The sequence below is a fragment of the Chelonoidis abingdonii genome, chromosome 1, assembly GCF_003597395.2.
Source record: "Chelonoidis abingdonii isolate Lonesome George chromosome 1, CheloAbing_2.0, whole genome shotgun sequence".
NCBI classification, from domain to species: domain Eukaryota; kingdom Metazoa; phylum Chordata; order Testudines; family Testudinidae; genus Chelonoidis; species Chelonoidis abingdonii.
The window spans coordinates 230,258,165-230,272,430 of record NC_133769.1 but is presented as its reverse complement, the minus strand read 5'-3'; the positions used below and the strand labels follow the sequence as shown (position 1 = coordinate 230,272,430).

At 42.6% G+C, this 14,266-nt stretch overlaps 1 protein-coding gene and 1 long non-coding RNA gene across 3 annotated transcripts in view; one reads left to right on the top strand and one right to left on the bottom strand.

The window, feature by feature from the left end:
- The window catches only part of LOC116815237 (uncharacterized), a 57,908-nt gene that overhangs the window by 13,376 nt on the left and 30,266 nt on the right, over positions 1 to 14,266 (bottom strand). The window contains exon 2 of the long non-coding RNA XR_012654766.1: positions 9,626 to 9,674. This is a non-coding gene — a long non-coding RNA (uncharacterized LOC116815237). The remainder of the gene's footprint in view (positions 1 to 9,625; positions 9,675 to 14,266) is intronic.
- NHS (NHS actin remodeling regulator) overlaps positions 1 to 14,266 on the top strand; it is a 376,917-nt gene that overhangs the window by 340,724 nt on the left and 21,927 nt on the right. For both annotated transcript variants that reach the window (XM_075060184.1, XM_075060189.1), the window contains exon 3: positions 6,362 to 6,495. In XM_075060184.1, the coding sequence (XP_074916285.1) occupies positions 6,362 to 6,495 (134 nt within the window). The remainder of the gene's footprint in view (positions 1 to 6,361; positions 6,496 to 14,266) is intronic.

The window sequence follows — 14,266 nt, the reverse complement described above, 5'->3', positions numbered from 1 at the left end:
TTCCTGTTTGCCAGTGTGGAGCTCTGATCAGCACAGGTGACCACACAGAGCTCATCAGCACAGGTAGCAATGCAGTCTCCTGAGAATCGAAAAAGAGCCAGCATGGACCACACGGGAGGTACTGGATCTGATCGCTATATGGGGAGAGGATTCAGTGCTAACAGAACTCCGTTCCAAAAGACGAAATGAAAAATATTTGAAAAAATTTCCAAGGCTATGATGGAAAAAGGCCACACCAGGGACTCAGTGCAGTGCAGAGTGAAAGTTAAGGAGCTCAGACAAGCCTACCAGAAAACCAAAGCAGCAAACGGAAGTCCGGTCAGGGCCGAAAACATGCCGCTTCTACGCTGAGCTGCATGCAATTTTAGGGGCTGCGCCACCACTACCCCGCCCCTGTCCGTGGATTCCGAGGTGGGGGTTGTAATCTCAACCATGGCTGAGGATTTGCGGAGGGGAAGAGGGGGAGAGGAGAGGAGGAAGAGGAGGACGACCTTGCAGCGAGCACACAGCACTCCGTTAGCCCCAACAGCCAGGAGCTTTTGTGACCCAGACGGAATTACCCTCCCAGCCCTCCCAAGCCACTAGCCCAGACAGTGAAGCCATGGAAGCGACCTCTGGTGAGTGTACCTTTGTAAATATAAAACATGGTTTAAAAGCAAGCGTTTTTTAATGATTGATTTGCCATGAGGGCTTGGGATGCATTCGCGCGCCAGTAAAGTTACTGGAAAAGTTTGTTAACATGTCTGGGATGGAGCGGAAATCCTCCAGGACATCTCCATGAAGCGCTCCTGGAGGTACTCCAAAAGCCTTTGCAGAAGGTTTCTGGGCAAGGCAGCCTTGTTCCGTCCACCATGGTAGGACACTTTACCACGCCATGCATGTAGCAAGTAATCGGGTATCATTGCATGACAAAGCATAGCTGCGTTATATGGTCCGGTGATTGCTGGCATTCAAGAAACATCCGTTCTTTATCTCGCTCTGTTATCCTCAGCAGAGTGATATCGTTCATGGTAACCTGGTTGAAATTCAGGAATTTAATTAAGGGGACAGAGATGGCCATTTTCCTACTGGGCTGTTGCTTAAAAGAAAATCCTTCCTTGCACGTAGCCAAAGCAGGGGGAGGGGAGGAAGGATAGCGCTGAGCTTTTTTGCGTGTTTGGCTAGCAGGAATCTTCCAGCTACCAGCCACAGCGGTGGGGGAGAAGGGGGTGATTAGCAGTGATCTTCCATGATACCAGCCATGCGGTGGGGGGAGGGTAAAGCATCATCCTAGAGAATTGGATGGGGGGGGGGGTTGGCTTCTGCTGCTGCATGTTAACAGGAAAGAAGCATCAGAGGGCACTGTGTATATGAAGGCTGGAGAAGCCGAAAGACAATGGCTTACCATGGCCGCATGCAAGCTGAATTCTGATGCCCGGACCTGCGTCTGTGAGATCTGTAACACCAGAGCCGCAGGCACTCAATATTAAGATGCAAAATGCGACCTTGTAGTGAAATCACATGTGCTATGTAAGGTGAATAGTGTTGTTCACTGTGAAAGAGTATAACCATTGTTCTGTAAAATGTATCTTTTAAATACTTCTCTCCCTTTTTTCCCTCCCTCATGCAGCTGCACATTTTCAAGTCTCCCTACTCCATCCCGAAGGCTATCTCAGATAAGGCAGAGGAAAGAAGACGATGCGAGATGAAATGTTCTCGGAAAATCATGGAAGTAACCCGCAATGAAAGAGCTCATCTGAATGAGTAGGAAGGACGTGGTAGCAAAGTACAGGAAAGATGCCAGTGAAACGTGAGGACAGGAGGGACCAACGTGAGGTATTATGTTGAGAGAGATTGGATAGGAGAGACCGCTCGAGATGAGAGGTGGTGCAGGAAGATCAGAAGTGTAGGCAGGAAGATCAGTGTGGCGGGATGCAACGCTGGAGCTGCTGCGTGATCAAACTGATATCCTCCGATAATCTGCGTGGATCTTCAGGAAGAGAAGCGGGGTCACAGAGTGCTGCTGCAGCCCCTGTGTAACCACCCTCCACCACTCAACCATGTTCCATATCTTCCCACCCAGAGTGTAAGAACGCTTGGGAATACTTTCGTGCACCCGCCACTCCACCTCCGTGGACAGTCCAACCCAAAAGGCTGTCATTACATGAAATGTGTTTAATGGCCTTGTCCTTCCCTCCTATCCTCCCAAAACCAACACCTGGGATGACCTTGTCAGTTCTCTGCCTTCCTTTTATAATTACTTTTTAATAATGAATACATGATTTTTTAAACTGATAGTACTTATTTCCTTAAGCAAGCTGTAATCGAAGGGGAGGCGTGGTTGCTTAAGGGAATGATTTTAATAAAGAATTACATGATTTTTAAACGATTTAGTGACTTTATTTCCTAAGCAAGCTGTAATCGAAGGGGTTGAGGGTGGTTGCTTACATTTTTTAAAAGGGGTAGGAGTGTCATGAAGGGGAAACAAAACACAGCGGCACACGTACCCTGGCCCGCGCTGAAACTACTGTTCAAGGCTTCTCTGCATGCGCAACCACTCGTGTGGGCTTTCTAATCGCCTTGTGTCTGGCTGTCATAATCAGGCCAGGTGATTTACCTCAGCCTCCCACCCCGCCATAAAGGGTCGCCCCCTTACTCCACAGAGATTGTGGGAGCACACAGCAAGCAGCAATAAACAAAGGGACATTGGTTTGGCTGAGGTCTGAGTGAGTCAGTAATGTGCGCCAGCCACCTCTTAACAGCAAATGCCACCATTCTACCACCATCCTGCACTTGCTCAAGCCTGTAGTGAACAGCTCCTGAACCACTGTCCAGGCTGCCTGTGTATGGCTTCATGACCATGGGATCAAGGGTAGGCTGGGTCACCCAGGATAACTATAGGCATTTCAAATCCCCAACTTATTTTCTGGCTCTGGGAAGTAATTCCTGCTGCAGCAAATTTAACAGAGCAGTGCTTCTGAAGACGCGAGCCGTCATGAACCTTCCTGGGCCATCCCACGTGGGATTGTGGTAAACGTCCCTTGTGAGCCTCCAGTGCTTGCAGCACCATTGAAAAGTAACCCTTGCGTTTAGTGTTTAGTGGTGTCCCTGGTGCTCTGGGGCCAAGATAGGGATATGGGTTTCCATCTATCGCCCCCCCACAGTTTAGGGAATCCCACTGAAGCAAAGCCATCCACTATGACTGCACGTTTCCCAGAGTCACAACCTTTCGTAGCAGCAGCTTAATTGATTGCTTTGGTACTTGCATCACAGCAGCCCCCACAGTTAGTGTTTTCCCACTCCAAATTGAGTCCCAACTGACCGGTAGCTGTCTGGCATTGCAAGCTTCCAGAGGGCTATTGCCACTTTCTTCTCCACTGTGAGGGCGGTGCTCTCATCTTGGTATTATTGGCATTTCAGGCAGGGGAAAGCAAGTCACAAAGTTCCATGAAAGTGCCCTTACGCATCTGCGAAAGTTTCGCAGCCACTGGGAATCGTCCCACACCCGCAAACTGTCGGTCCCACCAATCTGTGCTTGTTTCCCAGGCCCAAAATCGGTGTTAAATGGGTAGAACCTGCCCCATTACCAGCAGGCTCTCCAAAGCGCAGGGGCCCGCGGTTTGAGATAATTCTGTGTCCATGTCCTCATCACTCTCGTCGCCCTGCTGCCGTAGCCGCCGCCTCCTCCTCACCTGGCTTTGCAGGTCCCAGTTCAGCATAGACTGCACGAGAATGCGCGAGGTGTTTACAATGTCCACGATTGCGGTATTGATCTGAGCAGGGTCCATGCTTGCTGTGCTATGGCGTTTGCACAGTTCACCCAGGAAAAAGGGCGTGAAATGGTTGTCTGCTGCTTTCATGAAGGGAGGGGTGAGGCTGTACCCAGAACCACCCGCGACAATGATTTTTGCCCCATCGGGCGCTGGGCCCTCAACCCAGAATTCCAAGGGGCGGGGGAGACTGCGGGATAGCTACCCACAGTGCAACGCTCCAGAAATCACTGCTAGCCTCAGACTATGGATGCACACCATCAAATTAATGTGCTTAGTGTGGCCGCGTGCACACGACTTTATGCAATCTGTTTTACAAAACCGGTTTATGTAAAATCGGAATAATCCTGTAGTGTAGACGTACCCTGTGAAACGAAATCCTAGCTTGGAATGTTCCTTCTTATTTCCCCTCACTGCACCTGTTGATACTCCTATTATACCTCTTAATGTTTCTAGGCAAAAGAAGCTCCCATAGGAAGTCAGGCCTTGGGTCCAAAGCATCTCTGCATTGGCCTCACTACCATTTGGGATATAATTTAAGTCCCATTCAGTTCCCATTAAGTTCCCAATGAGACATCAGGCTCATTAGCTTTTGATGTAGTGTCTTTTAGGAGAGTAAACCTTCCAATGGCCTGTGGCCTCAGTGGATACTCTTTCATCTTGGACATTTGTGCCATGGCAGGGTCAATGATGAATCCACCGTATCTTTACATTACACGTAATACTTAGTTTAGGGAAGCCTTTCAGAATTGCATTCAGTCTTCAGAGAGGACGATAGCTGCACTGTATCTTCCGTGGATTGCCTACTGATCTTTTTCTCTTTTGATTTTGGTTGTATTTAAGACAAAAACAAATTACAGATAGGAAGTTTTCAGAATTTTGGGCAATGACAATAAATCATGTTTTTTCCAGTTATTTAAAATTCTTGAACTTTGCGCCTCCGGCTCACAGTTTTGCTCTGTTTTGTCTTAACTTTGTGTAAGAGATGGAAATAAATCTTCATGTTTACGGGCAATTTCTCTCTTTGCCAGTGGGGAGATCATTTTCAACAACCATTATCTGGATTTTAATTATGTTTCTAGGGGATCAGTCTCCTGCTGTGATCTGCATTATGGGGTCTGGATGTGTGGGAGTGACCCAGAAGCATAAAAATCATAGAAATGTAGGACTGGAAGAGACCTCGGTAGGTCATCTAGTCAAGTCCCCTGCACTGCGGCAGAACTTAAATCTAGACTATTCCTAACAGGTGATTATCTAACCTGTTCTTAAAAACTTCCCAGGAGGGAGATTCCACAACCTCCCTAGGTAATTAGTTCTAGTGCTTCACTACCCTTATAGTGTGGAAGTTTTTCCTAATGTCTAACCTAAGTCTCCCTTGCTGCAATTTAAGCCCAGTACTTCTTGTCCTGTGCTCAGTGGTTAAGGAGAACTATTTATCACCTTCTTCTTTATAACAACCTTCTATATACTTGAAGACTGTTATCATGTTCCCACTCAGTCTTCTCTTCTTCAGACTAAACAAACCCAGTTTTTTCAATCTGTCTTCGTAGATCATATTTTCTAGACCTTTAATCATTTTTTGTGTTCTCCGCTGGACTTTCTCTAAATTTGTCCACATCTTTCCCAAACTGTGGTGCCCAGAACTGGACACAATACTCCAGGTAAGGCCTTATCTGTGCTGAATAGAGTGGAAAAATTACTCCTCATGTCTTGCTTACAACAGTCCTGTTACTACATCCCAGAATGACGTTTGCTTTTTGTGAAACGGTATTACTTTGTTGGCTCATATTTAGTTTAGCCCGCACATCCTTTTCTGCAGTATTTCTTCTTAGGCTGTCATTTCCCATTATGTATTTGTGCAAGCAATTATTCCTTCCTAAGTGGAAGGAATGTTGCATTTGTCCTTATTGAATTTCATCCTGTTTACTTCAAACCATTTCTCCAGTTTGTCAAGATCATTTTGAATTCTGATCATGTCCTCCAAAGTGCTTGCAACCCCTTCCAGCTTGGTATCTTCTGCAAACTTTATAAATGTACTCTCTATGCCATTATCTAAACCTTTTATGAAGATATTGAATAGAACCAGACCCAGGACAGCTCTTTTAGTTGGGATTTGAGTTGCTAATGTTCCAAAGAGTATATGATCTATTTTGTTTAAAGATTAAACGAGCCAAGTCTGGGTTTTAGTTTTGTAAAACCTCATCAGTCAAAAAGGTTTGGGTACTTTGCCTTGGAACGGGATTTTAATGGAGTATGTGAGGAACTTTGTACACATTTAGTAACAATTACATGTATAGCAACCCTGTGTCCTTACTTTCTGACTCTTTGTCTACCAACTCTTTTGTTTCCCCCACGGTTGTAGCTCTCACTTGCTGTACCATTAGAATGCAAACTCCTTGGGGAAAATACTATATCTTCATCCGTTTTTGGAAAGCACCATTCATGGTTTGGGTGCTACTGCAGAAATAATAATAATGAGGAAGAAGACCAGCCTGAATCTTTGCTAGAAGATTAAATTTAATTATTTATATCTGTTTAAATCTAATAAAGAGATTTTTGTTTACTGCATCAATCAGAAAAACTGACTTCTAGTTTCTCCATTTTCAAAACAGAACAACGAAACCGGGGTGATAACAGAGAGCAGAAAGTCCCAGGGCCCATCTCTGTGGTGGTTCCCCCATTTCCCTCCTTCCCTGCAATCTACAGTCAGAAGAGGAAAGAGATAAAGGACCGGCACTTGCTAACAGTAAGCTTTTCATGCACACTAAAGCTATAACTTCTATATTATTATTGGACCTAATAATGATGTTGTTCATTGTGACCTTTATCATCATGCTTAATAATTACCCTATGGATTTGTGTGGTTACAATACAGTTGACATTGGTCTCTGCCTGATCAGTAACAAAACACAGGCTGGTTTCCAGTAAAGATATTGTGGGTTACATTTTGAAGATTCCATTAGGAGACAGATGGGCACTTGAGATTTTATCCTCCTATACAGGTGCTACAATACCTTCAGGTGTCATTCTTAACTTAAGGCCTGGTCTACACTAAGGGGGGTTGTCAATGTAAGGTACGCAACTTCAGCTACGGGAATGCCGTAGCCGAAGTCGAAGTATCTTATTCCGACTTACCTCCCGTCCTCACGGCGTGGGATCGACATCCACGGCTCCCCCGTCAACTCTGCTACTGCCGCTCGCTCCAGTGGAGTTCCGGAGTCGACGGGGAGTGCGTTCAGGGATCGATATATCGTGTCTAGATGAGACGCAATATATCACATCCCCGATAAATCGATCGCTACCCACCGATAGGGCGGGTAGTCTGGACATTCCTTAATGCCCAAGCAAGGTGTAATACTTTCAAGAGGAAACTTAGTGTTGTATTTTGAGTCCTGGAAGTACCATTGCCAAGAACCAGGAATTCTAGCATTTCACATAATGGTATGTAATGACACCGGTTTACTACCAAGGTACCTGCAGTTACACACATGCCTACAGAGACTCATCCATCTCTAGTCACAACTTTTATTGCTAATAGACTCTGCTCTGCCACAGTACATTACTGTACATTCAGATATTTTATTGTACCATTGACTTATGTGAGTATTGTGACTAGCTCAAGAGCCAACAAGTAAAAATGGTAATGCAGTCAATGAAGTTGCATTGATTAACACCACCTGAATATCTGACCCAATGTGTGTGTATTGACTAGCCCTGGGCACAAATTTGTAATTAAATTACTGATCTCACAGATCTACCATTGTAAAAGGAATTAGTCTCACCAGTATTTTGAGAACTTCACTGTGAGTAAAATTCTCCCCAGTGTTAAGGACCAGTGCAAATCCCACTTAGGCACCCAAAATCAAGCTTATTGGGACTTAAATAATGCATACATCTTATGCTGGCATCAGCACAGGGATGAATTTCACCCTGTTTGTATATGTACAGAATATGCAACTGGGCACCTAGACATATGGCTGTGCCTGAATAAGTGGGTAGCTAGGTATTGTATAGTCACATACTTAATTTAGCAATAAAATATATACAAATGTAGTACAAAAGTGTAATAATGGGAAAGGGATCTGAGGGTAATGCACGCTTCTAGCCAGTGATGAGCTCCTAGTGCAGTGTTCAAATCTGCAGCCAGTTCCAATGAAGTGTTTTGTTTCTTTTCGGGAAACACAAATTGCATTACAAGGTATGGATTAGTTCTGTTTATTTTATTTTTTAACTAAATGGATGTTTTCGATGGCTGATTTCAAGGAGGCCCCGTGGCACAGGTGAGTCTTAAGGAGGCACTTGAACAAGGATGGGGGCCTTGTGAATCATTTAAGAAGACATTCTGGAATTAGAGGCAGCGTAGAAGAAAGGGGAGAAGACGTTTGCAGGAGAAATAGGTGAAAGGTGATATCATAGGCAGAGCAGAGAAGAAAAAAGGGTCAGTAAGAGACAAGGAAGAAGGGTGTCCAAGATGATGCCAGGTTATGGGTCTGAATTGGTTCAATGTAATAATTTGGAAGTATATTGAATGTAAAGTTTCCTTAACTAGCATCAGATGAGGGAAAAAACTTGCCTTTGAAAGTGTATGCTCTGTGGTGAAAGGACTGGCTCATAGCTGTGTTTGGAAAGTGATTAGTAGATTTAGACACTATTTTTATATATGTAATACAAAATAATAATTAATAATGAGCAACAACCTGAGCTCTGTACTTGCAGAAATTAAGCCATGTTAACTGCAGATGTCTGACACCTTTTTCCCTGTAAGAAAGAGTCAAACCTTGTGTGCATCTTGATTGGATTTTTTTGGAAACTGCCCAGGCTCAACGTTCCCCTAAGCAAGAGCAAGCAAAAATTACTGGAGCACTTATTCCTACTGGCCTCTAGTTAGCTGGCAGTGTCTTGTTTTACTAATTCAAATCCAGGGTGCTCCACAGTGCTGATTAGAGCGCTCAGCATTCATGGGGGAGTTGTAAAAGGAGAGGATGTGGCAAGGTGATATAGAGTGGGCATGAACACAGATACTGCTTGGCAAACACTGTTGGAGTAGCTCTTACAAATCTTCAGTCAAACAGTGGAGGACTAGTTGAATTTGTCAGTCCTCCCTCCCTCCAATGTAATGGCATCATTATTAAAGAAAGTTGAAAATACTGTCAGAGGTGAGATTTTCCTTTTCAGTGTGTTACATCTGCTGCAATAGGCTTGTTGACTTCTCTGAATTTCTAAATGCTTCTGGGAGCTGATTGATAATTTTTGGCATATTATGCCAATTACTGGTTGCATTGACTGACCATTAATTAAATAACAAAATATTAGGGCTGAAACCCACCAGAATTTTCATACATGGAACAGCGGCATGTTCTGTATTTCCCTTTCTTTGCCTTCAGGGAATGTGCTCGTGAAAGAAAAACTAGCTCACACCAACAAAAAGCCATTTTCAGTGCATCTTTAAGGCTGAAAATCCAAGCAATTGGGAATGAGGAAATTCCAAAAGTTACAGGCCAAACTTTTCAAACATGGGTACATTAACATTCAGCAAGTGGCCTGATTTTCAGAGGTGATGACTACCTAGAGCTCCCGTGGATTCAATGGGAGCTGCAGCGGTTCAGTACTACTGCAAAACAGCCTATTTACTTAGGTGCCTAACTTTAGGCACCCAAGTTTGAGCATTTTGGACACAACTTTAATGTTTTAAAGTTCAAGTTGTTGTCTTGGCTTTGTAAAACATGCATTTGGTAGAGAATAGATAGAACAACCAATAATAAATTAAGGATTACATTTGATAAGAAAAAAACTAGAAAATACAACATAATGTAGGATCATCAAACTTTTTAGGTGTCCAGGGCATGATGTGTCCAAAATTCAGCTTATTGTCTTACCTTTCCAACCAAGCAGAAGTCCACGTACCACTCATTTTGCCCCTTTTGCCTATGAAGAAAACCAAAATCAATTTGGGTAAGACACAGACTTGACAGAACAAGGAGATTATTCCTCGAACATGTTCCCTTGACACCCCTGCATGTAACACCTCCTACTATAGCCATTGAAAATTGAGATGCTGTGTAACTGTGACTGCAATTATGACTTTTGTTTCACATTCTTAAATCTTTTTTTTTTTCTGGTGCCCCACTCAGTCTAGTGAAGCGTGAAGCTCCAAAAGTTCAGAATTTGAGCCCAGAACCTTGTGATTCTGCAGAATTGGTCTGGAAATGTCAGAAGAACAAGTTTTCTCACAGATCTCTGGTCGTTCAACTTCAGGACATAAATACTTTTCAGAAATGGGGGGAACACTTTCACATTTTGAAAACATACTGACATATACGCAAAGTTCAGTTTAAGCTTGCCTGTAAATACAGTCTGGGCAGAGATTCAAGAGACTTCTGTTTTCTGAACTTGCTTTCCCCATCCTTAGACAAGACCTCATCTGGAACAAGTAAGGAATGGAAATAATCAATCGGGTTATTTAGTCCATCATCCTGCCATTTCAGAAATATTACCTGTGGTATGTTCTCCAATGCTTTGTATATGCCAGTTTTAAATGATTCAAAGAGAAACTCAAGTCAAACACACCAAGTTTCACAGTTTTGTACTGAAGCCATGTGCAACCTCAAGGAAATACTAATGGGCTGAAGGATTTTAATTAATCACGCTGTGCACTTTCTAGGCACAAATGGCACCTAGCATTCTTCATGGAAAAGCTATCCGTACTATTGAATCTGCAGATTGAATACGTAAAGCAACAGATAAACACCAAGTGAGGTACATACAGTCCAATGTTATAGGAGTATTATTATTATATGCCTTCTTCTGTTAGAACACCATGTGTGGTATGACTTCTGTCAGAAAACAAATCTTATTTTTGTATTTACCTTGTCAAAACACTGAAGCATTCTGTTAATCGTTAAAGGATTGTCAACATTTTAATGGATCACATTTGTAATGTTCCAAACTAAAATAAACACCCACAAGCAGATAAAACAAAACTTGTGGAAAGTAAAACATATGGAGATGTAAATTCTGAGAGTAGGCAGGCGTCTTATGTGTCTTGTGTCTTATAGCAATAAAATGGGGGAAAATAGCATGGTAAGAACTATTTTTTTTATTTTCTCTACCAGTATTGCCTGACTACATGAAAAAGATACTGTGCAGTTACAGAATATTGATCTCTAAATATAGTTCAAACCGTTGGAAATACACTGATCTTTTACTAGCACTTCTTTTCCTCTTCTCAGCAATGTTAATTATTCTATCAATTAAATCAGTACTTTTGCCTTGGCTACATAAAACAAACAAATGATTTGTTCTGGTCTCTTAAAATTCTGTTATGGGGGAAAATAACATTATTTAGCACTTACACAGTGCTTTACAATTACAAAAGTGGTTTCATTCATCCTTGCCATTTGCCTATGAAGTAGAGAAGAAGGTCTCTTCATTTTACAAATGGGGAAGCTGAGACAAGGAGGTTAGGTGATTCACCCAGTGCCACTTGAAAAAGTCAGTGTTAGAGACAGAATTAGCACGCAAGAGATCCTGGTTTCAGCACTGCTTTCAAATCACTAGTTCCCATTTCTCCTACAGCCTATTTTCCCAATATACAGATTTTTGTTTTTATATTTAAAAGTTATGGAGTCTTATTATTGAAGAGTTATATATTCATTTTGGGTGAACTAGGCCAAGACAAGTCCTATCCCATTTAAGTGGTGTTTGGGCTACGTGCTGACCCTCTGCACTGGGGTGAATTTCAGCTTTTTAAATTTTATTATAAGATCATCCAGAAAGGAAGTTTCCAGCCTGCCCTCTCTGTTTGACCTGTCCAGTGGTACAGAAATCAGGGCTATAAACAATGCTTAATCCTCTTGTTTGCCTTTTTGTTAGTTCTTGCTCTTAGAGGGGTCAAAAATAATGTTTTTGGAATTATAAGCTGTGGCGTTGGACACATTACTGTTAAACTTTGTCAGCACGTCCTCTCCTTGCAGGGGTTTGAGAATCAGCCATCAAGATTTCCTGCAGGCTAACATTTAGCATATGCAATTTCAGTGAATTTTTGAACTAATTTTGAGGGGGAAAATCAGTTTAGCCATTTCTAAATTAAACAAACATGCAGGGAATAAAAACTTTCCGCTCTTGGAAACTTTTCTGCGCTCACTAAACAGTTTTGAATAGAGGAACACAAGTGAGTTGTTTGCTCTTGGTTTTATATTTCTCCTTTAACCTTTTTGCTAGGTTCCATATCCTCTGTGCAGTCACTTCTTGTGAAATGCCAACAGCTCCTGGAATACCGTCACTTCAGATGAGGTGTGCTAAGGCAACATGGGCATTGCTTTGTTCACAAGCCTTGCCTTACTACTTGCAAACTGTAAATGACACTGGAGCCCAAAACTCGTGGGAGGAGAAAAGGGAATCAAGTAGTGCAAAGGGGAAAGGATAGATATCTCAGTGGTTTGAGCATTAGCCTACTAAACCCAGGGTTGTGAGTTCAGATCCACAAGGGCCTAGTTGGGGATCTGGGGCAAAAATCAGTACTTGGCCCTGCTAGTGGGGAGGTTTAGGTTGGATATTAGGAAAAACTTTTTCACTCAGAGAGTGGTGAAGCTCTGGAATGGGTTACCTAGGGAGATGGTAGAATCTCCTTCCTTAGAGGTTTTTAAGGTCAGGCTTGACAAAGCTCTGGATGGGATGATTTGGTTGGGGTTGGTCCTGCTTTGAGCAGGCGGTTGGACTAGATGACCTCCTGAGATCCCTTCCAACCCTGATATTCTATGATTCGCCACTCTCTATGGACCAGCAGCATTTCCTCCTCATCATCTCATTGCTGGAGCAGGAAATTAAGTTGGCCTATGAATTGCCAAGCTGGCAAGGGCCCGACTGCAGGTGGCCTTCATAGTCACTTGCATTGATTAGGCTTAAGGTTTGCATCACCTGGTATGTTCTACTTACTGCCCAGAAGTAGTTAACGTCAGAGATGCTGAAAATAGGAGATGTATCTGTGCCATTAAGATTTTTGCATGGATAGCCTGATACTTCAAAGACTTGGCACATTAACAATTACACTCATGAAAAGAGTTGCATTGAAGATCCTAGGATCTCTCATAAAAGTAACACTATTCACATGTGTCAGTGTTTGCAGCAGAAGTCCCTAAGTAATTAATTACACACTAGACTGGAACGGCTTCAGAAGAATTTTTCTAGTCCCATGCAGAAAAATGCCTTTGAAAATACTGAATTTGTATTTAACAGATCGACTGTTGCCATCGCTGTTTGTCAACAGCACAAATAAAATGCACTATGGAAAACTGCCTACATGCAAAATTATCTGACAGACCAGAATGGCCTGGGGTGTTTAGTATGATTTCATGACTAATTACATATTTCCCAAGCCAGTTAGAGCTGGTCTTTTGAGTTTGAGAGATTTTTTTAAAAACAAACCGACCCCCAACCCTCCAGATATGACCTATTTAAATAATGACATTTTGTTCTTGCTTTACATTATCCTACTTTTATTTTTCCCCACAACGGAGTGAGTTGAGGACAGATTGTCAGGCATACCCTTATCAGCCTTTGACTTTTTAAGTTTTTGTTGTTGTTTGTCACACTTGCACTCTAATTACTTTTATTCAAAGACTATAAAATTGAATGTAGGAAGATTTATCTGTGGTTAGGTACTGAGCAGCAACTTGGGAGATCTCAGTTCAATACCCAGTTCTGCAACAGGCTTCCTGTATGATCTTGGGAAAGTTGGTTAGTATTTTTCCATTGACTTCATTGCATTTGGATCAGGCCCATAATCTCTCTCTGCCTCAGATCTCCATTTGTAAAACTGGGGTATACTTTACTTTCTTCTTTCCTTTGGTTTGTCTGTTGAGAATGTAAGCTCTTAGGGGCTGGGACCCTCTGTTACTCTGGCTGTTTAGTACAGTGGGATGCACTTCTCAATTGGGTCTTCTAAGTGCTAGAGTAATACAAATAGGTGGTAATAGCAAAAACTATAATAATAAAATAACTGTATGAAGGCATATACCAACTGCTCAAGATACAGAGATTCACCCACATCTGTAGGAGGAGAATGGTGAAATCAGCGCAAACTTAATTTACTTGTAGATTAAATTGCAACTTTATAATGTTGTTATTGAGAAGACAAAAGAAAGAAAAAAAAAAACAGGGTTTAAATGAAGGCTGTGCACTGATTGTATTGCATTTGGTTCTTTGTGTTCAGTGGAGACATCCCACATGCTGTACTTGGTATCATGAAATTCAGTTAAACCAACATTTTCAAACATGGCTTCTGATTTCGGGTGCCCATTTTGAGACATCGTTGTCCAGATTTTCAGAGAAGTTGAGCACCTGCAGTTCCAACTGGCTTCAAATGGATTTATAGGTGCCCAGCATATCTGAGTATCAGGTGTGAGGGGTCTTAAGGTGGGCAGCCCAAAATGACGGCTCCCTAAATCAGTAGTCACACCTTAACATTTTATCATCAGGGTTCATCTTGCAAAGTGCTCAGCACTTGGCAGGATCAGGCC